This window comes from Anser anser, assembly GCF_964211835.1.
Source record: "Anser anser genome assembly, chromosome: 1".
Classification (NCBI taxonomy): Eukaryota; Metazoa; Chordata; class Aves; order Anseriformes; family Anatidae; genus Anser; species Anser anser.
Genome location: NC_139720.1, coordinates 191,303,480 through 191,329,775, shown reverse-complemented (window position 1 = coordinate 191,329,775; position 26,296 = coordinate 191,303,480). Strand labels below are relative to the sequence as shown.

Here is a 26,296-nt window from a genome sequence, read left to right as displayed (position 1 = left end):
AGTGTCAAGCAGACCCAAAAACCTACCAAAAAGCAAAGACCAACTTTGACAGAAGTAGAATCTTAAGTTTTGACCCTAGTCAAAGCTGAAAGGGATAGGGGTGTGGGGCTTGGCGGGGGGAGCAAGGAACTGAAACAGGCCTTAGCTTCTGTAGTGCCCAGGTCCTACGGTGTCTTAACACACACATTGATCATCTACTCGGGAACACTGTCCACCCAGTAGCTCTTCAGGTACTCTGCATTTACTTTATACATCCCTAACCTAAACAGTAATGTCAAATATATCTATATATGCCCGGCCATTGTCAGGTAACCAAGGCCGGTCCAGCTCTGAGCACATCACGTACACCTAAATAAGACCAAACCCTTCACTGAAAGCAGCTGCAGCCAGTTTTTAAAGAGGTTCAGAAATGCAGTGTGCAACAGATTAAGGCTGAAGAGCCTGGCCCCCTATTTGAGGTGTGAACAATTTTCTCCTCAGTCTTATGCAATTCACACACGTAGCTCATTTGAAGAGCACACCAAAGTCCCCAGAAGGTACAATTCAACCAGATACAGCCTCAACTGTCCAACCCAGACTATGCAATTTTGAAAAAAAAAACAGTTGACAAACTTTTACAGCCTCGGTGGGTTTTAAACAGTCAGGGCAGTGTTCTGGAGAAGAAGAAAATTGCTTGGTTTTCAGGAAGGGGCTGAGCATTGTCTACCATTGGACAACCTTGAAGTTGTATCAGCTTTTAAATTCTGAAAGTTTCATACCCCCACTTCTCACTCCCAAGTGTGACACTGTAAGCAACAATCTGAAACACTTAGTAAGGTTTGGTGCTAACACACCTAGTCCAAAAAGACATTCACCCACTGCCGTTATGACAGTTTAAGCAACAGCATTGTTTAAAAAAAAAAAAAAAATGTGTTCTGGTATTCCATATTTGCACTTCAAATATTTAAAATTTAGCCTTACCTACTGTTTTCTTTTTATTCACTGCACTGTCTGCCTTATGCCTTTTCTGCAAGGAAAAACATTTCATTATACTTCATTACATTTCATTAGATTCTGAAACTACTAGAGCTAGAAACAGGACAGACCACAAGAGGATACACCGGGTCCTTTTTGCCTGTGTGATAGTTTTGAAAAAAGCCACGTTGATCATCTAAATCCAAATAGTTTATAAAAGAAAATAACGTGGCTTTAGACAACAGTCAACAACATGTTGAAAATCAGACCAAAACCTGGATCAACAGCAAAAAACTTAAGTCTCCAAAACTGTTTTTTAGGAGAGAAAAAAAGCAAAAGTAGTAGTAAGCGACAGTGTATTTAGATGACAGTTGTAGTATACGTGCTATGTGTTTAAACTATTTTTTAAGTTATTCACTGGAACTTTGAAAAGCAAAAAGATCCTACTATAAAGAGTATCTAAGGAACTTAACACAGATTTTCTCCAAAACAGTTTGCTTTACGCTGAAATGGATTATTTATTTTTATTATTATTTATTTTTAATCTCCAGTCTTCAAGACCAACTAAAAAGCCCACACAACTGTCAGGAATCTACAGTGCCACTAAAATAACACTGGCCTTCCAGCCAGGCCTTTCTAATGAAAGCACTTGTAAGCAAGTTTGAATAAGTATAAAGAATCATTCCAGTTTTCACTAAGTTGCTTCCATAGAACTTCCTTGATTGCCATTTAGAAAAACACTTAATTTATCTCAGTGTGCTACAGAAATTCTAGTAGAGTCAGCATCTTTGAAAATTAAATGGTACTTTGCCATCATTCAGCATTTGAATCGACTTAGAAATGCACAGCTTTATGGCATTTTATGGCTTTTTGAAGCACCTCTTTTGTTGTTAGCACAGATTCCCCATATCATAATCCATACTCACATAGTCTTCTATGATTTCTTTGATGCCAGCAACAGTTAAAATAAATAGCAATGGCACCAAGGTGGTATATCTTCCTGTTGGAGAGACATCTGGAATTTGCTGTGAACAGAGGGAAAAGAGAGATCCATTCTATGTTAAAAATAAGTTTCTAGTAAATTTATCATTTTATGCAATTATTTCAGCAGAGAGATGGTAGAGCTTAAATTCTTATTTCTGCGTGACTGACATCCAAATTCAGTAGGCAAACTATCCTCGAAGATCTGAAGAAACTACTACTATTAAATTAGATGATGAAGTTGTTGTACAGGCCTTTTATTTTGTTTCTCCTGACTTAACAAGGAAAGCATTCAACCGATGTTTATCACTGATTCAAAGTGAATACCTGGACTATCTAAACAACCAGCAGTTTCACACGAATCCACACATGCTATTTCCACAGAATCACAGAATCATCTAGGTTGGAAGAGACCTCCAAAATCACCTCGTTCAACCTCTGACCTAACACTAACAAGTCCTTCACTAAACCATATCACTAAGCTCTACATCTAAACGTCTTTTGAAGACCTCCAGGGATGGTGACTCCACCACCTCCCTGGGCAGTCCATTCCAGTGCCTAACAACCCTTTCAGTAAAGAAGTTCTTCCTAATATCCAACCTAAACCTCCCCTGGCGCAACTTTTGCCCATTCCCCCTCGTCCTGTCACCAGGCACGTGGGAGAACAGACCAACCCCCACCTCGCTACAGCCTCCTTTCCAGTACGGTCAGTAACTCCATATTTTGTGATAGTACTTGTTTCCATTTATTAATAATATAGCTATCTTGATTTTCAGAATTATGTTGAAAAAATATCTATAGTACCCTCTAATTTCAACTATTAAGTACATACCTCCTTAATATTACTATTTGATATATGCTTAGAACACACAAGCATAAGGATTCAAGTTATTTTATAACTGCAATGCAGTAAAAGTTCAGTAAAACAATAAAACTATACCTGCAGTAAGGCAATGAAGAGGAAGAATGCATTTGCAGCTTTTCTTATCTGCTCATACAGGAATCGAGGTAGAAAAGTCACCACGCTGTACTTGGCTGTGCTGCAGGTTAAAAGATTTTGATTTTAGGACTTCATCTGAACATCATACAGGGATTATGACCAAAAAAAATCAAGTAGGTTTCTAAAGCCATTGTTAGAAAACGGTTTAAATCTCATACAGTAAAGACGAGTATAGAATACGAAGGAATAAAGTTGTCTGTGTTATAAGAAAGAACTGTACAGAACAAGAGGTATCATACAAAGCCAGAAGGCTGACAGTCCCCCTTTAATCAGTTGAACCTTTATAACTGGAAAAACCATCATATAACTTGCTATCTGTCCAAACTCCAGTACCATGAAGAGGCAGCCTTTCAGCTCAGGTTAAAGCACCTGAGCGCTTACCCCCTGGTAATTACAATCCATAACCTGGATTGTAATATTGGGGTAGGCAGAGTTAAACAACATTAAAATGAGAAATTCTACAGTGCTATTTTTGAACTGCCTCTTTTCGTAGCTCAGGACCATCCTAAGTTCAGTTATGAACAATATTCCATAATAACAATACACACTTTTTCAGAATAAGCTTTTCTTTTTCCACAAGTAGTGGGTTTTGTTCGTTTTTTAAAAAGGTAAAAGAAAAGTATCCTGCACTAACTGGTCTCTAAGCTATGCAACTACTCATCCTCCTCACACCAAACCCAGCTATGGCTGTTACAGAAAGCATGACTACAATTTCAGGAAGAGTGGCCAAGATGACAAGAAAGTCTAATCACTGAATTTTTAAATGAGTTATATAAACCACACCCAAGTTGTCAAATTACCAAAAAACAGCTTAAAAGAGATCAAAACTATTATATGCAAGCCCTTGCTCTCTGAACATGATTTACTCCGTGATCTAAACACTTTCTTGACATAGGTTCTGCAGCATGAATTTTCTTGCGCTGTCTGAGCAAGTATGAGAAAGAGTCAATCCAGCAGCACACAGTATTCCACTATATGAAGAGAAAAATACATACTTTTTACAGTTAAAAAAGCAAGTCCGACTTATTTGCTATGGAATTACCACAGCATCTTCCCTCCCTTATCTACTGGGCATTAGCATGAGCTGGAACTTGAAAAACCAAGTGCTCGCAGCTATAGTACAGCTGTCTTCCCCCAGACACTGAACGTAATCCCTGCAAGAGCCAGACAACCAGTGACAGACAGTTTTTTTCGGTTTTTCAATTTTTAAAATAAAGGTTGTTTATGTTTCCAGGGAACGGAGAACTGAAAGAAAATCCTCCTTTCATGAAAGGAGAAATTGTTTCCCGAAGCACCGCTAACACAGCTCCTCAAACACAGAAAAGATGCTGTTTTATTGAAGCTTCCCAAGTAAAGAGCACCTTCCCAGTAAGCATGACCCTCTTTGTGAAATGTTTTGCTGATTCTCTTGCACCTTTAAGCCTCTCAGAGTAATTGAAACCCATGGCACTACCGCTCACACATCATGAAACAAAACCAAATGCTTTGTCTACACGATCTGCCTTTCACAACTGATTCCTATGCACAGAACTTACTATAACCTTGATAAACAGGAAATTAAGTACAGCACGAATCTCTTATGTTCATCTTTTATGTACGAGGTTAGAGAAGGGCATTCTCCAAGACTTATCTATTTGCTTGAACCATTTTCTCCCTCTTGTCTTTCCCCAGCCCCAGCTCCGAGTCATTTAATGAGACTCTGCTGCACCTTCCAGAACAAAACAGTGACAGGAGACGTGACAGCATCATCTGTTCAAGAAAGTCTGCGTTGGACACTGGAGTACAATTAGTGGGGGAGCAGGAGTTAAAGTGACGAGATACAAACAACCAAGATCCTATCTTACTAGGCTGTGGGAGCTGTATTTCAATTTTATGGTTTCCTCTTTAAGCGACCCTGGCTAGGCCTGATGCAAACTCATTATTACTTCAATTGGATCTCCTAAAAAAAAAAAAGGCATACATACAGCACACGTAACAGCATTTCTAACACTACAGGCTGTAGACATCCTGTTGATACTACTGCTCTGCAGAGTCCTATATTAAATGCTCCAAGTGTTATTTTACAGAAATCTCAGGGGGACAGGTTTCAACACAGATTACCCAAAATGAACTGAATCAAAGCCTGCATCCGCATTTAAACATATTAAGCAGGACGTTTATGTCTTTGAAATGCTATTAGTCATTTCCAGCAGTAAGATTTTTTTTTCCCACTTGACGTTACATTCACTTGGTCCCAAGTGTAACAGCCCTCCTATAACACAGAATATAATTAAACACATTTCAGTAGTACCTTGTGCCTTTAAAAAATGGTTTAATTAAGTGAATAGTTTAGACCTACCCCACAAGTGAATTCCCCTAGCTGTACTAATGAGAAGTCAGGAACTGGAAGATTTCAAGAAGACACCTCAAATTCCCCCTTACAACTCCAGGCCACCGAGCCAGCAAAACTGCACGATATGCCACAGAAACATGTATTTATAACAAAATGGCATGCCCATAGCATTTGCTATGATTATATTAAAGCAGGAATTTGTCTGATTGCAATCAAGCTGTAACATTTATTAGCGACATTCTACCATTTTCCAACTTCCACAGCTAACAGCTCCAAACTGCATTCCTATTATCACGATTGAGCCGATGAAAACATAATAAAGCTTTTTTGAAATAACTTAATACACAGCAGCAAGTTCTTCCATTTGTGTGCTTTGTTACTTAAGTAACATGGCAAACACCTGCAAAAAATAGGTATGGCTCTAATTAGCAGTGCACATTCAGCATTACCACACAGACCAGGAACAGTAATCGTGTATTTATAAAAAGTAGGTGCGTTATTATTCAGAAAAAGTTTCTCATGAAAGGCTAACTAATGCATCTGCTCGGCTTACAGTATGATTGGGTGAACTGGGCTCTGAAGAGGAGCTCTCTAAAAGACAAATACAATGCTTGCAAATAAAAAATGCTTTTTGCTCCCTCCCGGAGGGATGCGTGTTGTCCTGGTTTCGGCTAGGATAGAGTTACTTTTCCTCATAGAAGCTGCTGTGGTGCTGTCTTTTGTATTTAGGCTGAGAATAATGTTGATAACACAGGGATGTTTTAGTTGTTGCAGAGCAGCGCCCACACAGACCAAGGACTGTTCAGCTCCTGGTGCTGCCCTGCCAGCGAGGTACCTGGGGGCGCACAGGGAGCTGGGAGGGGACAGCCAGGAGCTGGCCCAGCCTGGCCAAAGGGACATCCCATGCCGTGTGGTGTCACACTGAATGATAAATATAGGGTGGCTGGCCAGAGGGAGGGCAGGACCACTGCTTGGGAATGGGCTGGGCATCAGTCAGCAGGTGGTGAGCAGTTAACTGCATCACTTTGCTTTGTACGTATTATTGTTATTAGTACTATAATTATTATTATTTCTCCTCTTTTTCTGTCCTGTTAAGCTGTCTTTATCCCAGCCCACAAGCTTTTACTTTCCCTTCCTTCCCCCTCGGTTCTCTGCCCCATCCCAGTGGGAGGGCCGGCTTATCCCACAGCACCTGCAGGTGACTGCAGCACAACCAAAGCTCAGGCAGAGAAATTAAAACCTATGTGTGAACAGGTAGAGGATTCGGGCAGCTCCTTTGCAGCACGTTTTTGGTTGCCAAAGCTAAGTACCTGCAGAGGCCGGCCCTCTGACCAGCCCCTGTGGGTGCCACCTTACCTTGCAAGCTGCTCTGGGAGCTGGGTGCCAGGCACAGCAGGCCTGCAGCTCGCCCCACGGCTGTGGCAGGGGGAGGAGGGGAGCACAGGCAGGAAACCAAGTAACAAAGGAGCATTTCCTAAAGCAGCAGCTGTTAGCTCTGCACACCTTGCTTACCTACGGGGCTGCACGGTTAAACAGGTGTACAAACATTGGAAGAGATCTCTCTCTTTGATAGCTGCAACTTAATTCATGCCAGTTACGTTTCGAGTCACACCACTGTGCGAACTGGGACAAACACCACCAAGCCCTGTCAGAGGAGTTTGAATACACATCAGCTGAAAGTCTGCCCCCACTTTCTAGCAAAAAATGCAGGGATTTCTCTAAAAGGCAGCCATTGTATAATTAAAAAAAAAAAGTGTCATTCTTAACTCACTACCATACCTTAACTCATTATCACGCTACAGGAAAATACCAGTGATTAGGTGTTTTGATAGCATCCACGTGAAAAGCAGCAAGCAGCGAGCTGAGAAACTTGGTGGCAGTTTCCTGGTGTGTTCACCTGATTAACAACGCTGCCAGGCAGCATGCCGGCTAGGTGGCTGCAAGTCTAGATGTCCTGAACAAGCAGCTGCACGTGTGTGACAGCGAATCAATAAGATCATCTAACTCCTTGTACACACGGAAGACTATTTTGATCATGACTGAAGAGAAAAAAAAATGTTTACAAATTCCTGAAATGAGAGATCAAAGGCTTATAAGGAACAGCTACTTGCAAGCCCATGCAATGAGTTTTGGTTGACTGGAAGGTAGGCCCTTAACAACCAGCGTCGGTTTGTTACAGCAGAGAAGTTTCTCTCTGACCCAACGCAGCTCCTGGTCTCATGGAAGAGCCTCACTCTGCCAGGTGGATCCTTGAGGCTGAAGATCCCGCCGGGAGGAGTTTCACTGCGCTGTTACCATGGCCTGTACACTTCCATCAGCTAGGAAAAGGGTGTGTGGTGCTCAAATACTCTTGACAGTTTGAGACAGCCTCAGGTCAGAATAGGGGAGTAACAGCAGCCCTGAAGTGCAAGACTTGAATCCTACAGCTGTCACTGCTTAAAGCCGAAGTGCCTCACCAGAGCAAGGCAAAGAACCAAAAGCCGCCGCATCTGACCTGGGGTGACCACTGTCCGTACTCCAAGCAGCTGTTTTGTTTCCACCTTTTTCTGCTCTCCCCAACTGTTTCCCTATGGTTACGCTGACAGCTTGCATACAGAAGTTCACGTGCTGCCCCAAGACAAAGCGGGTCACAAAGGACATTCTTGCACCCAGCCCTCAAAGATTTTCCAACAAAGCCACTGAAACGTTGTACAAGAGGAATAAATCTGTGCTCCTGAATTACCTACACTGATGAAGGTGATCAGGAATATTCAGATGTATTCAAATGAATCCATTTGAACAATCTCCCCTGCAAGTCAGCTTCCCCCCCTGCTTTCTGTGGGCTAGCATGGTTTGGGTCTGTGGCAATGAAGCACTCAAGTTCTGCTGAAGAGCAGGTCACTTCCAGTTAAATGCAAGCCCTCACACACAACAGGATAAAAAAAGCAGCAGACAGCTGCCAGCTGGGCAACTGACCGCTGTGTTCAACAGTGCTTCACACAGGGGGCAATCTGCACTGTAAGCATATCTTTGAGATGTCTGCACCGAAGTTATAGTAATGAAGATTTTGAAGTATTGCATTGTAGACCAAAGCCTAATAAAGGCAAGGAGATAAGTACAATACAAACTGATGGCCTTTGCTTCTTCTGGCAAGCAGCGCTGCTGCCCTAAGGCACGAGGGCCACTTGAGGAGTGACGGCCAGTTTTACAAACCCAGCGTGGCTCAGCTGTCTGGGCCTGCTCAGAAGCTGCACCAGCAACAAGCTCACCTTCAATCACTTTGTTTCAGGTGTTAACTTTGCACAGACCACGGTTAAGACAAAAGCACATGAAAATACATTACGAACTGCTGTCCACTGGGGCACAACAACCCTGTTTCTCTCCAGTTCAGTAAGAGCAACCCCCAGACAGGGAACGCTTTTTCAGAATTCCTAACCTACAGCTCCTTGTGCCGAGTTACCCCCATATCAGCAGGACTTTTGCCCGATATAGGCAGGGGAAGACTGCAAAAATTAATGGCATGTTGCCAAAGTGTCCTGCCACTAGAAAGGCCTCCTGCAGCAACACTCATGGCAGTCTCAGTACAGAGCAGGCATTTAACACGACTGCTTACGCTCAGTTTAACTGGCAAACAGGGTCACATTTATTACAAGTGGTAGCATTTTGACTTCCAAATCCTGTGTGCTGGAGGATTCTCCTAAAGCTCACACGTAGAATAGGCCTTTCCATTTGTTCTCTATTCATGTGATCCCTACAGAGGAGAGAAAAGGCTCCCGGCTCTTTTTCAGTAACAAATACATCGAACAAAGAATGTTTAGAAACCAGCACTAAAAGCTCTGTAGGCATGACATTGTTTCAGCCCGCTCCGATATTGTCAGATCACCACTACAGAAACATGCCCTTGCTTCTCAGCAGCCCTCCTGGCAAGCACAACTCAATAAAATATGGCTGCCAAACAGTTAACCCAGAAATACTACTGCCTAATAGATTCAGCTCAAAAATACATTCACTTACTGTACAAACCCAGAGCAGGCTTCACGCTAAACACACTGCATTGATATGAAGATGTCTGACACCAAGTCACAAGCTGGCTAGCTACAGATGATGGCCTATCTTCAAGTTGTAGCACTGACTTCAGTTTTAAAGCCATTATTTAATTCTAAGTGTCAGCAAAACTTCAACAATTGCTGTTCCATTGACAGGCAGAGGGCGGTAGGAGAAATGAATACTTACTGCTCTTCCAGAACTGAACAAGGACCTTCACTACCCCAAAAAACATGGAAAGCAGTTGTTAATGCTTGAGCTCTATTTAGAGCAACATTAGACAACTTCTTACTCTATTCTCTTCTACTGACACAAGCCCAAGAGCAGCTGATGATGAGATGTGTTGATTTTTGTGTGTGTTTTTTGTTTTTTAATGTCTGCTGTGCAGATCCACATCCACTGACACCAGTGGGTAGTGAGGTCTGCAGAACTAAGCAAACTATACTTAAGACTGAGTGGGACACTTCAGAAAACATCATTTATTGTACACACCACCCCTGTAAGTCCTGGAAGATGCATCTGCATCAACTCAATCCTCAAACTACACAAAACATCACCAGAAAATTAGTTTCTTCCTGTTTTCTTTTCACTGGACATAGGTCACTAGCAGTGGAAGAAAAAGTAGAAATGCAGCGTCATAACTGAATTTATACTGCTGAACAGGAGCCAATATTTATTCAACAAATGTGGGAAAGCAGCTTTGTCTGCACAAAGTCAGACTGCTTTTAAACTCTGGCTCCGGTGTCTGAAAGATGCTTAAATAGTGAATTTACCCGAAGGGAGAAAGAGACCCAGTTTAATTCTCCTGCTGGGTTGCTACCGCTGATATGTGAAATGTCTCCCAGAGATGGGGAAAAATAAAAACCAGGATGCCAGAAAGCTCAGCATACAGGTACAGGGGCACCACAGCTATCTTGCACCTGTTCTTTCTATTTAGCAATTTTGCCCAGGCAAGATCCAACAGTTTAACTGTCCAGGGGCTCAGGACCTAGGAGCAGCCCACTAAGAAGAAAGATGCAGCATCTTGGAACACACCGCCACAATTGAGCACGCAGCACTGACACCAGGCACAAAAGGCTGGTTACTTTTGGTGAGTTTTACTGGCTAAAGCTCTCCTTCTATAGCTGTACCCAAGCCTTTCCAAAATGCTTTTCTGCAGTCAAGCAAGCGCTCTGTTCACATGACAACAGAAAAGATTTCCAAATGCCATACAGACACCACCACAAATGACTACGGTGCCTGGACCCCAAGCAAAAACGAACACAAGCCGTTTTACCTGAAGAACATTTAGATAAATAATTTTTTAGTGCAAAAGGAAAGCCTTCCTATGGCATAAATGCAAATAAATGCACCTGCACACAGCACACTTCACCATTCACGCTTTCAAACCAGATCACAGTGAACATCACCTGGGATACCCGCATTAGCTGGGTCAGCACTAACTCGCTTTTGAGACCAGCAGCACCAGCAAGAACCTGCCCATGTATTAAAAAAGCTCACACTGCTCTGAAGCACACGTGGCCTCTATAGTGCCTATTTATAAGCTAAGAAAGCAATGCACTTTGTTTCATTTAACGTAACGTACGACCGAAATTCAAGAGGAATCCAGGCTGGGGCCACAGCTCTGCCACCAGGAAGCACCTTGCAAGCAAGCAAACTGATGGGACAGCCTGAGACTGCAGCCAAGCTGCCTGTTAACACGGGTCTTGTGTCACTGCAAGCCTTGTTACAGCCGTCAGTGCTAAACTCCTTGTGGCGATGCTGCTGCCTTACAAAGTCAGAAGTTCCTTTTCACAGTTTTGCTCGAGTTTTAAGATGCTGCTCAGCTTGGAAGTGGAAACCAAAGGCTTCCTGCCCACTCTTCTAGCACAACTTAACTTTGGCCTATATGGTAGCACAACTCTCTGAACAAGGTATTTTCTGGATATCAATGCATCTTTTGGGACCTTACTTGCAATAACTGAGTGACTTAGACCACTTCACCAGTGATACTGCATACACTGGAAGAACGTTTCAGCGAAGTCTCATTCCGTATAAGCTAATGAACACAGAGTTGATTCCTGTATTAATAAGGAATACCAACAAATTGTACTTACATGAAAACCAGCCCTGCAAAACATTTTCACTTTATTAAGCAAAACAAACCCATCTTCCACACACTACCAAGGAGGTATTAGGAAAGATACTTATGCCATTGTTTTATTCATCTCAGAAGTACCGACACGGCAATCTAACTGCTGTCATCATGCCCCATCTTCATTCTCTGTTCTTACAGAGCCCAACACAAGTTTGTTGTCAAACTATAAAACAGAGGCTTGTGAGTCATCCCCCCCACTGTTCAGATAATCACTTTATAAATCATACTTAGTAAGAAGGAGCTACGATTTAAATAGCTCAAGACCATCAAACTCAGGTAGCAAAAACATTTCCCATCAGCACTACCAGCCAGGCTGCCACTTCTGCACAGTTGTTTTCACACTACACTGATCTTCTACGTCATCTGGGCAGAAACCACCACCACCAGTCACTGCTGAATCACGCCAACACCACAAGAGTCACAGGTCGGGAACATTCATGATTCACTATTATTTTGTGCTTCACACCTGAATTACAGGGAAAACAAAGTATTTTAAATCAGTACAAAGAAATCCTTTTCCCCCAGCCAGTTGAAAAGAATTGAGAAAAAAACAGGCTGGGTGCTGTAAGTAGCATAGAGCTGTGTACAGAATGGCTGTAAGTTTTCGGAACATAGATTTGTTTCATTTCATACTGAACTTTAAAATTAAACACAGAAATACGCCCTATTAAGTGAACAGACGCATGCTTGAACCGTGTATATTGAACAAGTCAGAACAGCTACTAGTTAGCTTTTATAAAGCTACAAACAACACTGGAGCTACAGGCATGTTGGACAGTAATTAGAGTAATTACATTTGTCCCATTTTTGCATGTTTCAAAGCTTCTAAAATCCTTCAGCTACAAATGGAACACTGTTTACCTTTATTTGAAGCTCCAAAGTTTGATATGAACAAACTTTCAAACTGAACACACCAAGTGGTGAAAACAGCTAAGATGCTCCTGCAAACAGAATTACTGCTGCTACAGTGTGATGAAGAATGGTAATACATATAAAGGACCAAACTAAATCTAACCTACGGTACATAGAAAGTGTTATCACACTGAGTTTTGAATTTAATTTTTTTTTTATGATAAAGTTTGAAATGCACAGTAAAACACTCAACCGCTGCTCCTCAAATTTTCACAAGCTCATTTTTTTACACCATGAAGCCTGAGGAGAAAAAAAGGATAGAGAAAATTTCTTCCTTCTACATCCTTCCACTTGCACTTTAAGATTTTCAGAAGTGTTAGTTCCTCATCCTATTTTGCCATCCACTTAGTTTCTGCATTAGTACTGTACGCCGTTTATAAGTTGTATAGGGAATTATCAATTTTGCAAAACTTGTCCAAAATAGAAGACAGGAATGTGTAGCACCTTTTCCTTTTTCTCCCACAACAAACATGAGAGTTCGTTTTTAATACTGCCTGTCTCTTGGAAGGGAGAATCAATAAGGATGCCCAAGGTAATTAGAAAATTTTAAACCAAAAGGAAAACCACATTACTAACCCACCCTCTGCACCTCCGTTTCTCGCCCTATTTTGCTCAGCTTTGAGCAAGCTACTCCATACAGTGCGTTACGGTTTCGGAAACTTCTTATGAACATCCTGAAACGCACACTGGAGTTCTAAGAATTCTTGGCAGTTACCAAAAACTGACAGAAGTCACATGAAGTTAAAAGAAACTGTTTCATTATCTCCTTCTTTTTACTGCTCTAAGCCTTTATGTAGGGGGGTTATCTGCTCGCACAGCACCTCGCGCCGTGGCACACAGTGTCACTTTGTACAGAAACAACACATCTTCAAATCCAATGGCACCGAGCCCAAGAAGAGTCCAAGAGCAATAAAGGACTGTTCCTGAAGAGAAGCTCCAACGTACACATACAAACAAACAAACCACCCATACTCCACACAAGGCACCCTTGTCCAGGTGCAAGTGCACATCACCCTTTCCTTTGTTTCTACTGACCTGAGGGAAGAAAGCGAACTCCAGATAACGCAGAGAGCACAGCCAAAGCCTGTCACCCTTATAAGTCGTAGGGAATGATCACAACTTTCTCACTAAGCAGGAGCAAGCTATTATAAAGTGAACTTAATTTCTAAGTGACACTGAGGAGCTAAGATTGCTGATTAGGCAATGCAAACATCTCTATTTTCCTCACCATAGTACCTGCATTTTGTCCCGTTCCTAGTATGCCAATACTCCTCGTGACTCAGGCTGCCCTGAATAAGATGCAGAAAAGCTACTGAAAAACTTTTATAGCTACCAGAGGATGGCTTCCAGACAGTGAGTGGAACACAACAGCTTGCTCGGGTGTTGATAATAGGACTATCAAGAACAAATTTCTAGTAACATGTTTCCATGAGATTTAGCCAAAACTGAATCCCTTCAGGAAAACAAACTACATGTTCTGCCAACCTTCATTCTCTGGTTCTTTCTGTAAAGCAGGAAAGATGCAAGTAATTAACCGTTTAAAAAACACACACACACACTAATTCAGGTCATATTTAACGAAAAAAAGAAAGTTAAAAAACATCTAATGTTGCTGCCCATGTAGAAGAAACAAAACCTGAAGAAAATCATCAACTTAAACTCCTCCTAAACCACTGCTTTTCACAGACAAGTATACAGTAAGTCCAAGATGCGTGGAAAACCACGTACAAGTAAGTTGTTGCACTACACAGGACACCAGCATTCTTTCAGAAGATATTCTTAGAATTGCCCTTGATGATATACACACAAAGTACAACAGCTAATGGAAATCACCATTTCAACAGGATATAACATCCTTTCTTCTTTTCACAAAGGCACTCATTGTGTAAACCGTTCCTTGAACAATGACCCAAACATCTGTACTAACAGAAGCCTGCTAAATAACACTCCTCTGTCATGACAGGGGCCATCTGCTCACCTAGCTAACCGATCACTACCACGTTTGCGCATCTTACACATCCTTGTACATTTTTCAGCGCTCGTTATTTTTGTTTCCAAACTGATATCACATACCCTAAACACACACCCCTACAATGAAAGGGCTCCAGCTACCGAAGAAAACTCTCATTAGTCTAATGAAGGCCACAACTTGTTTCTTGTGAAGAAACACAACTTGACCATAGCCTTGCATGCGCCGGGCTGTGAGCTTGCAAACACTATTCACATCCCATTAAGACTTGCTTTTTCCTTGCTTCCTATCCTGTGCTGTGTCAGACTTTGACTAAGTTATTGTTATGGCTGAATGCTGCTCCTTTTCAAGAGAACAGTTTGGAGTTTGTATATGTGGAGTTCATATAGCCATTTTTATCCCGATCTCAGGCTAGACTGTCATGGGTTAACTCCTTTGTCTAAGAACACTGAATTAGGTGCTGTTGTTCCCAAAGTCAGGGGAGCAGCGAGCGAAGACCTTGCCATGCACCTGAGCAGCTCTGCGGGCTCCGTCTCTCCGTGCCGATGGCACCGAGCACCTCCTCCTGCTGCCGGATCCGACCCTCCTGCCTCGGCCGGAGGAACCTGGGGGCCGAGAGCCGGCGGCAGCACGGGGAGCAGGGGAAGAGCTCCCTACCTGACCCAGTTGTCGCGGAACTTGCTCTGCTGGGGCTGGTTCACGTAAATGGTGCGGGCTGGCGCCTCGTCCAGATCCGCCGAGGACGTGGCTCCGGACATCTCATCATCCGCTTTCTTGTAGCCCGCGGGGGAACACACGGGTCCTGTGGGGAGAGCGGGGCCGGTCAGCGAGGGGCTGCGGCACGGAGCCCCCATCCCATTCCCCCCATCCCATCCCCTCAGCCTCGCACCCCGCCCGGAGCCCGGCGGCAGCTCCCGGGGCCGCGGCGCCTCAGGGCCGGGCCACAGTCGGCGGCGGCAGCGCCCTCCCCGCCGCTTACCTCGGCGGCGGCTGATAAATAATGCAGGGCCGGGGAGGGGGCGGCGGAGCCCGCAGCGAGCCAGCTGGCAGCGGGGACAGCGCCGGGGCCCTCGGCCCGGCCCCCGGGAGGGACCCGGCCCCGCGCCGCCCCTCAGCCGCCGGCGGAGGGGGAGCCGTGAGGCGGGAGCCTGAGGGCGGTTTCGTGCCCCCGGTGCTGCCCACCCCCGAGGCACAGGCGGCCGGGCACGGCCCCCTCACAGCTCCCCAGGCCCGCAGGGAGAGGAGAAGTTGGCTCCGGGCTCGCTCGTCCTCCTGCCAGCATCCAGGAGAGGCTGGGCTCCCCAAAACAGGCTCCTGGTTTGGCCGAAGAGACCAGAAGCTGCACGACTACGGCTTCCAAGCTGACATCTTGGGCTGCAAAGTGCAATTTATCTCACGCTTGCCTCTGTGAAGCAGTGTTTAGCTTTGCATTAAGAGAGAGTTAGGTCTCCTTCTGTCAAAATTTTGGCTATTTGCTCTGTCAAACCTCAAAGTATTACTGGAGGCGCTGATGTATTTCGGCTTTCCCCTTCCCTTCTGAGCCCTGGAGATGTTTTGTGTAAATTAAACTGATTCCTGTGTAGTGTATTTACAGCTCCAGAAACAAGCTGTGGGTTTACAAGCTAGCATGGGGCTCTAGACACAGGAACGAGACAATTTTTTTTCACAAGAATCCAGTAAGAGGTATTTTAGGATTATTTGAAAAATCCATCGTAAGATACAACAGCTCTCTCTCAACGTTAAAGCCAAATCCAGCAACTATTTCCGATTTCTGTACAAAGCTACAGTTATCCTGCAAACTGCAATCAGAGCCAAATGGCTAAAAAAGACTCAGTGTGTGCAGGGGAGAGCCCCCTGAAATTATGTCCATCTCAACTACAGCTTCAAGAAAAAAGAGTCCTACTAAAACCTTAATATATTCAGCACTTACATTCTCACATACCACTGGCACTTGCCTTGGCTATTTAATTAATAAAAAGACCACAGCCTAAGCTGAAGTCCTACTCTTCCCTCTCAGCCTTTCCAAATGATCGATTCGTGATCAGCGGTGCAAACAGGTTCTGTATCCCCTAAACATTAACCACTGGAGGGCAACATTACCCACTTGTTTTACAAAATAGTTCAGTATCAAAAAAACTTCACCAAACTAGCAGCTGGCCAATAAAGCTAGTGTAATAAAACTAATACGCTAACATATAAACAAACAGTACTGTCTGTTACCTAATCCAAGTGTTGTGTATTGTGAGTTCACACTTTGGATGTATTAAAATCGACTTGTGTGCAGAATTGTTAGCATGTACTTTGTGAAAAAACAGAAATTTCAGAAATAAAATATGTAATACCGTACATTAAACAAGATGATGCTATTATAATAATACATTGGGTTACTCAGTCTGAAGAAACTCACCGCAACACAAACGATTGCTCAACCTTGCAGAGTATTTTACTCTTCAGAAACACAGAGCTAAGAGCACTACTGGATACTTGCTGTTCTTTCCATTGATTTCATGTTGTGTAACTGCAGTGGAGATCAAACGACAGTACCCTTAAGAGCATAAGTGCAAGGAAGCAGCTTTCATCTACTTTCCTAGTCAAGCTCCAGAACACAAGTGCAATTATAGAACAAGAACACTATACAAATTGTTGCCTTTTCCCCAGAGACAGGTTGATATTTTTTTTTCCATATGACCCTCTGATGCTTGAAATCTTCCTGCTTACTAGTTCTCTTCTCTGTCAAATATCAGGAAGCTGTGCCACAGCTTTAAGGATGAACTGATCAGGTCAATTATTTAGGTTTACTTCATGTACAACATTCTTGACCACTCTGTCTCCAAGACAGGTAAATGCTGTTGTCTTTGTGGCTCCTTATTCTTTATGTATACCAAAAAAACTTCAAAGCCAGCTTGTGTGTAGAAACAGCTGTACTAAGAGGGGTTTTATTTTTTGAAAGTGGCTCAAATCAGCTGCTTCGACTCTTAGTGGAATAAGCCTCATTTTGGAAGATTATCCACTAATCCTGCCCATGAGAAATGCCTTCCACCTCCCTCCCCTATTACTAAGCAGATCATAGCCAGAAGCCTGCAGCGACCTATGCTACTAGAAGCATAGATGCCCTCATTCCCCATATTCCAAAGGATTAAGGAGCCCTAAGCTTCTGAAGGGCTCCTGGTGGGCAGCAGACCCAGCGGCTCCAGAACACCAGAATGCCCAGATGCCACCTTCAGAAGGCATCTCCCTCCAGGGAACCAGACCACATGCAGACCATCACTTCAACCACGTGAAGGCAACTTGCACACATGCTCCTTGGTTGAGAAAGGCTGCGGATGTAGACCCCACAGATCCTACCAACACCAGTGGAGGAACTTAGGACCGAAGTTCGAGCAGCTCTTATTCAGCAGCGTTTACTTCCGTGTATCCAAAGGAATCGGACTCATTGATTTTGCTTTAGGGCAGACCATTTTAGCACGCAGGGAAGGTTACTCTCCCTGAGGGCCTGCACCTTCTCTTATTTCCCCAAGATCTTGCAACGCTGCCACCAATTTCTTTTTGTGGGGGAAACTAGTATGACCTAGCATGATTTCAGTGTGTTAATATTGTGGCTCTCCTCGCTGCTTGAACAGAATCATTTGGTTCAGCTCAGCTAGTATCTCCTTAGCTCTGCTGTTGGTCTTCTGAGTCTTCTTCCCAGTTCCCTCCACCCCTGTCCCAAAATCACAGAAATCCATTCCTAATGTCACCACCTTCTCAGCTTAGAAGTCTGTACTTCAGGGAGAAGGTAAGCAGAGTTTTTGTACCTGGCCAAAAGTTGTCGCTGAGCAGAATGAAAACTGCTAATAATCACTAAGTGATTATTCTCACTCCTCCTCAGGAAAGAAGCCACGCACAGTCTCAATCTCCTTGAGTGGAGCAGAAATCCCTTAAAAAGTTAAGGAATGAACCAGAAAGACAAAAGACCTCTGGGGATACTAGTGAGTCAGTACCTGTGAAGGTACTAGAGAGCTAGTAAAGGGCCATGATTTAGTAAAACATTATGATTACTACTTATTGTTAATAGAACTGAGATCCCTATGGAATTTAAACAGTGCCTAATGTATCTGCTCTCAACTCTGAGGCATGAGACACTTACTGCAGGAGTCTAATACAGTTTCCCACTGTGCTTTCTGAGTTCCATCAGTCAGATGAGTTATCACATATTTTATAAAGCACAGTTGTTTAAGACTTACTTCATGCTGTTTAACAAATTTATTTTCTAAAAAAAAGATGGGATTAAAGCTTGACAAAATTAACAAAGAGCCTTATTTTATAGCCTTCTCTCATCATTAGGGCATCAAGCCTGATTTTTCTTGACAAGTTCACACTGTACTTGTTATCACTTCAAAACCAATGAATTAGAATTTAATAGTCTTGCTTCACTGGGCCTGCAAAGATGATATTTTCCATGTATACCTGTCCCCTTAATGTCTGCTTATTACTAACCATAGCTCTTCTATGATTGAGTAAACAAAGTGTTGTGAATTCCGCAGTATTTTTTATAGATTAGTCACTCAGGAAGCTTGCCAACCATCACAAGCCACAAGCAACTCTTGCAGCAATGACACTGGTTTTCTCTTAAGTAGATTAGCCAGCTAGTTACTGCTTCTGTCTGGTACTGTTCTGGTACCTTGTTAGTAGAGCAATCAAGCACCTTACCATGTTCCATTTTTGAGAACAAATGTTAATACAGCAATTTAGTATCTCATCAAGACAGCAGAACCACTAGCTATGAGAACAGCAGGTCTGCGATGGCAAAGTTTACCAGACTGGCTTCATCCTGTCAGGCATAGATCCTGAAGCAATGCTGAGTGTCACGGCCAAGAATAATCCTACTGATATTGCTCACACTCTTTGCAGGACTAGGATCTAGCAGAAGAAAACACTGAGCTGAAGAAGCTGACCCTGCCTGAGCAGAGTTGGGCTGCAGTCTCCAGAGGTTCCTTCTAGCCTCAGCTGTTCTGTGGTCCTAAGCTTACCCAGTAACAGGACCAAGTTCAAATAAGTCACACACAGCTGTTTGTGTCACCCCACGTGCACTGAGTAACAGTTTTCAATTAACAGGCATTTTAAAGACAGTCTTCCTTGAAGTCAAACTCCAGCCTTACCAAAAGCCTTCACATTTTGTCATTCACAGAACATCTGGTGGTGGTGTTACAGGCTGAGCCTCAGAGCAAGGAGCTGCTAACTGAACATCTGAGACTAGAAAGTGTATTTAGAGAGCTGGCAGACAAGTTTGGCTTTTGCCTGCACTGAAATAAAGTTTGCTCTTGCCAAGCCACCCCAGAATTGGTGACTTACCACTACTTCCTTGGGAGAATATCCCTTTCTCAGGGTTTTCTTCACAAAACTATTCACCGAGTGCAGGGTATTACACCAAATGAGAAGTTCTGCAGTTGAGTTGTCCACCACTTCTCATACAGCCAAGCTTCAAATTCACTGTTGAAGGGAGTTGTTTTGCCCCAAAATACATTCCTTCCTTGCGCTATTTCATCAGCTCTATTCCACATTCAACAGCAACGCAATTGGAGGGCTTCTACAGCACTCAGTAATTTAAAACTGTAGACAAGAGCCTGAGAAAAGAAGTTCTGGAAAATTTTACAATTGAGCCTTTATTTTCTAACTCCTATCTCATCAGGAGTCGTTTAAAACATGCTGCCCTTCTTTGTTATTAGGTAAATGTTCTGCAGAATAAGGTGTGGTTAGGTCATCTGCATGCAAGTGCCAGGGTTCATAATAACAGCCTTGAAATTAATACTGCAGTTGCAAACTACCGTTCACTTCAACAATTATGCAAGAGCTGCTCTACCTGAAGTTACTGGAGACAATGAGTTTCACTTGCTAAAGGAGAAGCAAGCATGGAACAGTATTCCTGCCCAGATGACATTCACCTATGTTTTAGGAGCAAAGTTGGATCAAAAAAAAATTTTTTTTAAATGACTGCGGAGAAATATGTAGCCCTTTTCAGATTTGTTTTACTTCGAGCTGATTTCAAATTCTGTGAAGAGCAGAGTGGATGTTACTAACGCAGCATCTTTCAGGAACTGAAAGCTTTCAGTAGGTCCAGTTAAGAAGTCTGATATTCAATTAACTTTGATCATGGAAACAAGAACAATCTCTTCAATTTTAATAGGCAGTTATAAAGCAAAGTGGAAGAGGATACATTTCCTCAGCTTTCCCAAGGGTGCTCCTTGGGGTTTGAGGCCAAACAGAACTCCTGTAGAGGCCATTTACTAAAAGCAACCCTTTACATGTGATAGTAACAAGTGCGAAATTTCTGCAAGAATGCAAATGGTGAATTTGAAAAAGGAGAAGAAAAATAGTAGTACACGGTATCTTTGTATATTTTAGCCTAGGACTGCACTCCTGCTGGACTTCTGCTCTAGTAGTGTTTCATCAGGTTACGGGGTTATCAGAGTTACCTGAAGAGTGAACGGTGTCAGCCCTGCTAATATCAGGGCTAAGCCTAAGCATTTAAAGTCTTTTAGACTGGAGAACTAACATTCAGCACTTCAGTCTAGGATGACAAGAAGGCCATGACAACTTCTAACAACAGATGTTTGCTAGCTACAACACACTCAGTACACGAGTATGCAAGCTTTAGAGCATCATCGGGAAATGCTTATGACCCTGGAACTGAGAGGTTTCCCTTCGCCTCCATCATTCCAAGCATTAGGAACCCTGCAAACCACCTTTTACGCTAATAGGATAAAAGGTTTTCTCCATCACACAACCCTAAGAAAATGGACAATTTGTACAGTGCGATGCCTGCATTAACATTTCAGTAATTGGGTGACTACTCCCACTCAGATTAGCAGCTCGTATAGTAAAACAGAAGAAGCACTACACAGAGTGAACAGTCCCAGGGAAGACAGTATTTTTCTTACTGGCTTGTGACAATGTAAAACAGAAAAGTTGGAAGTGAACTCAGTTCTGACACTAGGTACTTTTCCTAATGCTGGTCTTCTTTTGTTTGTTATTGTTGTTGTTTTAAGATGTTGCATGTTCCAACAGAACCAGCAGGATACTGAAGGAGCAAAACATCAAGTTGGAGTTCTTCCGTAACACATTTATTCTTAAGATTTAACCTGAATTGGTGTTTGTCAACAGCTAGAGTTATAGTGGACAAAATCTTGCGTTCAGGTCAAACCAGTAGAGACAGCTATGGAAAGGTTCTGTAACAAGCCAAACCTGGGGCGCTGGGACTTGAAGCTCTCAGATAACCCTTCTGTTCAAGTCAGAACACAAAGAGACATCTGTACCTTTGTAGGTGTTTTAGAGATAAACAGCAAAGAAAAAAACATTTTTATGCACAGCAGAAAAATCAGATTTTAAGACAGGAGTTTTCTTCTGTGCTAGATACAGACCAGTAAGGAAATTGAGACTCAGATGAAGACTGGCCCCCCAAAGGATATTAACAGTAAATAAAGCTTCAGATGTGTGACAGAGATGATTGAGCAAAGGAAGCGTATTTTCTGAACTCCAAGATGCAGGAAGAAAGTGTCATCAATCAAGCTAACCCTGGCATCACAAAGGAAATTAAACAGACAGCAGCTCTATAACATCTCTCCTGCTCTCTGCGTAGCTATCCAATGCACGTAGCCTAACAAAATTAACAAAGACAAAGAAGGATATTGCCGGGCACGCCGGTTAACCAGTTGAACACCGCTCAGTGTTTCCCAAGTTGCTTAAAACTAGAGTAGCTGCCTAAGAACAGACAGTGTATTGTTCTGCAAGAAAAGCTGTCGTGTTGCAAAGAGGTCACTTGTCAACCTCCTTTGAAAAAAATATATATATATTTTTTTGGACAATTTCATTTAATCACTCAAAACCACAAGAGAGATGAGTGGCCACTAGTTTGTGCATGCTTACAATCCAGACTAGAGAGTGACATGAAGCTTACAGCAAGTGTCGGTCTTAAAGATGCGTTAATCCAGTCTTCAAGAACTTAAATAGTAGAAATCCTAGAGTATAAATGCCTAACACGGCTATTTAGGGAACAGTGCAAAGATGCCTACTATAAATTTGGAGCTCAGCTAAGCTGAAAGAACAGCTTGCGTCCATTGATCAATCCAAGGATGACCGATTCGACAGCTCTTAACTCCCAAAGAGTTAAAGGCAAGGAACACAGCTTGTTTTGAACGGCAGGCTCCATCAGACAGTGAACGGAACTGCACGCTGCAAGCGGAGACAGCTGGAGCCTGAATTTTGATGCATGTGACCAAATCCAGTTGAATGATGAAGCCAAGCGTTGTCACTAATGAACAGAACAGATTCCTAGCAGAAAGCTGGAGATAAGTCATAGAATTAAGAAGCAGAAAACAGAATTAAGCTACTACAGGAATACAGATTAGCAAGAACTATATAGGGAGCACTCAGATGCATGATCACGTACAAGTACTGGATGGGTCAACAGACAAAAGAGAGCTCTTACTGAGGTAAAGGATAAGAAGTGAGTCCACCCAATAAAATTCACTTTCCTTTGTAGGAATACCATACAGCCACGTTAATCAAAGCAAGAAAGAGGTGGCAGAATACTCAGGTACAGGAAATGAAAGGTGCCCTGGGTCGCCCACAGTCTGAGTTAAGGACTCTTCGGTGCCTTTCTTTGTGCTTCTTTGAATGGCAGAAAGGCCTGATGCTTGTTCCCTGTAACAATCCTTGTATGCAACCTTGGTGAGACCACAAGAGGAATAGCACTTTGCCTAAAATAGCTGTTCTCCATCTCTCAAGTCATTTTGTACTTGCCCACTTAATGTCAAAAACAATCAGCTTCTGCTGGTAATGCTGAGCTAATACAACTGCAGAAGAAACAAATACAATCTATTCTTATTCTGACCCATGCTTCATAGCCACAACTGTCAGCTACATTCTAACGCTGAGCCTGTATAACTGATAAGAAAAATTAGTCCCTTCTTCCCCTGCCCCAGCTTCCAGATTAAGTTTACAAACACTGCTCCCCAGAAGAAAAACAAACCATATACCACACAGGCTCAAATCTTTAAATGGAAGACAGGTTAAAGACACTAAAATCTAACTCCATGCGGTCGCTTACTACTTTGGACCACAACTTCAGAATAAACACAGTCCACGAGCGGATCAGTAGAGAACTAGTAACTGATATTAGTTAAAGCCAGTGTTGTTTAATGTCCCATACTGCATTGGACAAAAATGGCCTTTCTAGACATCAGTACTATTCCACTCTCTCTTCAGCTGTTCTCCAAGCTCACTCGCGTATTTGCTATCAGCTTGTCACCATAACCTGGACTTGAAGCACTTTTTCCTGGTACACAACATTTTGTCTGCTAATGATGTATGGGAATCAATATTTCGTGCCTGAAAAATGAGTCTCTGGCAGCAGATAAATGAGATTTAATAGCCTGAAAATAAGCTGAATATTCAGCTTCCCCAGCGCCTGTTCAACACCAGAAATTTAAATAAGTAATAAGTTCTACAGCTCCAGAAAGCCCAAGGAGCCTCCCAAGCTGGCCCTGAAACTCCTCAGGTCCAAAGCCAAAAACATCTTCAAGTGCAATCAGTTTTCTAATAGCTGGTTCTAATAATAGGCTTTTCTCCAACTTGTAGGCAACTTTCAGAGTTGAATCCAAGATCCAGACGCTCCAGGTTTCCTACAGCTTCGCAGGTAGTATAAAGGCACTAAGGCTGAGTTAAAGGTACACTGCCAGAAGTCCATCATCAAGTTCTTCCAGCTTACAGCACATACCTGAAAAAAGCCCCGTAAGGTGGCTTTGAAGGAGATAATGGGGAAACAGTTTCTAAAAGACACATGTCCTAGTAGCAACACATAAGCATGCTTTGTTACCTCCCATCTTCAACTTATCCAACATCCCATGAGAACTTGGAATACCAAGCACTGGTGTTCTTGTTTGAGGTTTACCCAGTTTTGAGACCTGGGAGAACTGTGTTTCTGCTCACCTACTGATGGCATCGCACCTCATCCAACACTGCTCTGCTCTTTTCTCTTGTTTAAATAATCCTGAATCAGCATTGCCTGCTAACTGGTAGTGAAGCTCAAAACACAGCTGCACACATTAGAATGCACTGAATACAAATCCTTTTCCTTTCCAGAGGGTTTAGAGAACACTGGATTTAGAGCTCTTTTATTTAATGTAACTTAGAAACTTTTTACCTAGAAGGCAACAGACCAAATGCGGACTCCACTATCCACACTCCTGAAAACACATACCATGTCCATTCTGCACGGACTTTCAGCCTCTTGGACGGAGACGGTTTTACAAAGTTCATTTCGAATTTTCAGCTCAAAATCTTCCTATTCAAAGGAACAATCTTAACTGTAACACTGCAACCACAGCACTTGAAAACACACACTGGTAATTCCACTCCCTTCTTCCAGTATCATTATTTACAGTTCCTGGAATTTTATCAGAAATTTCTTTACCAAAGCAATTTAAAAAGTGAACATGAGGTGGCAGAAGTTACAACTAAACTGGATTCTGATACTTGGAAAAAGAACATGCATCTCTTCTGAATAATCCCACCGACCAAGGAAGACCCCGTATCTGACAGAAGTGCTAAAATGCCACCTTAGAGAACTGTAACTGGTAATTCTATTTGTGGGCCACGCATACAAGTATCAAACATGGTGGATCTATTACAAGTCATTACAAGAATATTTCAGAAACAGACATCAGAAACCTCCCTAGCATAAGTCACAACTAATCCTTACAGTTAAGTCTGCTCTCCTCCCATTTTTGAGGCACATTTCCCTGTATTAATATTGGTTGAAGCTAAAAATATCTTCAGCACATCATAATTCTATTAGCATTCTGGCACATGAGTGCTTTTTTTTTTTTTTCATTTCCATAATGCATCTGTTATAATTTACTAACAGCTTTAAACGTATCAGCTGCAAGCACAGCTGATCTTGATTTCTAAGAGAACAATTTAAACAAGACAGAAATGTTTTCCTCTCTGTATGCTGATGATGTAAAGCTCTCCATATTCTGATGCTTCCCTACTAAAAGCTCCGAGGCCTGTGACATTGGCTTCCAGCCAATGCCAGATTAGAAAGGTTTACCGAATACACGCTGACCTTTTGCTCTAAAGCATTCCCAAAGCTGCTGTTCTTCATTCTGTCCACCCACAGTTCAGAATAATGCGCCAAAGCAGCTGCCCGTTGTACTGTTACCTATAGAGATGCATCTCTTCCAGCGATGGCACAGAGACATGATGTTCGTTCCGTCTTGCACCAGCTGCACGAAGATGAAAACAGCAGTAGTCCTTCAAAGATCTCTACAGCATTAGCAGGTCTCAAAGCTGATTAAAGTGATCCTCATGGCAATCTGTGAAATATATGTTTTGCACTTTCAAATTGCTCTGCATTCGATTCACAGTAGGACAGTGTGGATTACGTGACTCTGTATATGCCCCTGCACAGAGACTCCTGTGGCTCTCGGAGCATTTTAATATATTTCAGAAAAAAAGGGGAATTCAACATCATCCTGTGTTCTTGCACTTGAAACAACCGTCCACCCCCTCCTGGACTCTGACCCTTCCAGACCGACTTTCAAAGCAAATTCCACAAGGTAAAATCCTAATAGAAGGACATAATACAACTCTACTTCTGTTCCCTTTGAAGCTGCTATCTGTAGTGTTAGAGGTTATGAGATCAATTCATCTCTGCAGGTAGAAAAAGCATTTTCTTTTTTTAAACTTTTCCTTGCTTCTGAACAAGTATTTTGGATATCAAACAATAAGGTTAAAAACCTATTCAGCTCTCACTTCAGCTATTAAAAGTCCTTTGCCTTTAAAGATGGAAAGTAGTTTTCACTTGTTTTTCACCTGTAGTAAACCTATTAGTATGAGCCTGTCTTTATAGTCACAGGGACTTACATGGCTCCTACACGGGCTCCTTACATGTCTTTACAGGGTCCTTCCCCCATCCGTTCCACTGTCCCCCTGCAGACCATTGGTTTG

The 26,296-nt window shown here is 42.7% G+C and overlaps 1 protein-coding gene across 10 annotated transcripts in view; it reads right to left on the bottom strand.

Annotated features, from left to right (window-relative positions):
* ATP8A2 (ATPase phospholipid transporting 8A2) overlaps nucleotides 1–26,296 on the bottom strand; it is a 323,970-nt gene that overhangs the window by 270,635 nt on the left and 27,039 nt on the right. For 5 of the 10 annotated variants that reach the window (XM_083816139.1, XM_083816136.1, XM_083816137.1 and 2 more), the window contains exons 2-6: nucleotides 25,509–25,662; nucleotides 14,966–15,110; nucleotides 2,876–2,975; nucleotides 1,881–1,979; nucleotides 961–1,006 (exon numbers count right to left, since the gene is read on the bottom strand). In XM_083816139.1, the coding sequence (XP_083672265.1) occupies nucleotides 961–1,006; nucleotides 1,881–1,979; nucleotides 2,876–2,975; nucleotides 14,966–15,110; nucleotides 25,509–25,548 (430 nt within the window). In that variant the 5' untranslated portion in view covers nucleotides 25,549–25,662. Of the gene's footprint in view, nucleotides 1–960; nucleotides 1,007–1,880; nucleotides 1,980–2,875; nucleotides 2,976–14,965; nucleotides 15,111–25,508; nucleotides 25,663–26,296 lie in introns of those variants that run through there. The other 5 variants (XM_083816134.1, XM_083816141.1, XM_083816132.1 and 2 more) reach the window with 2 other exon arrangements.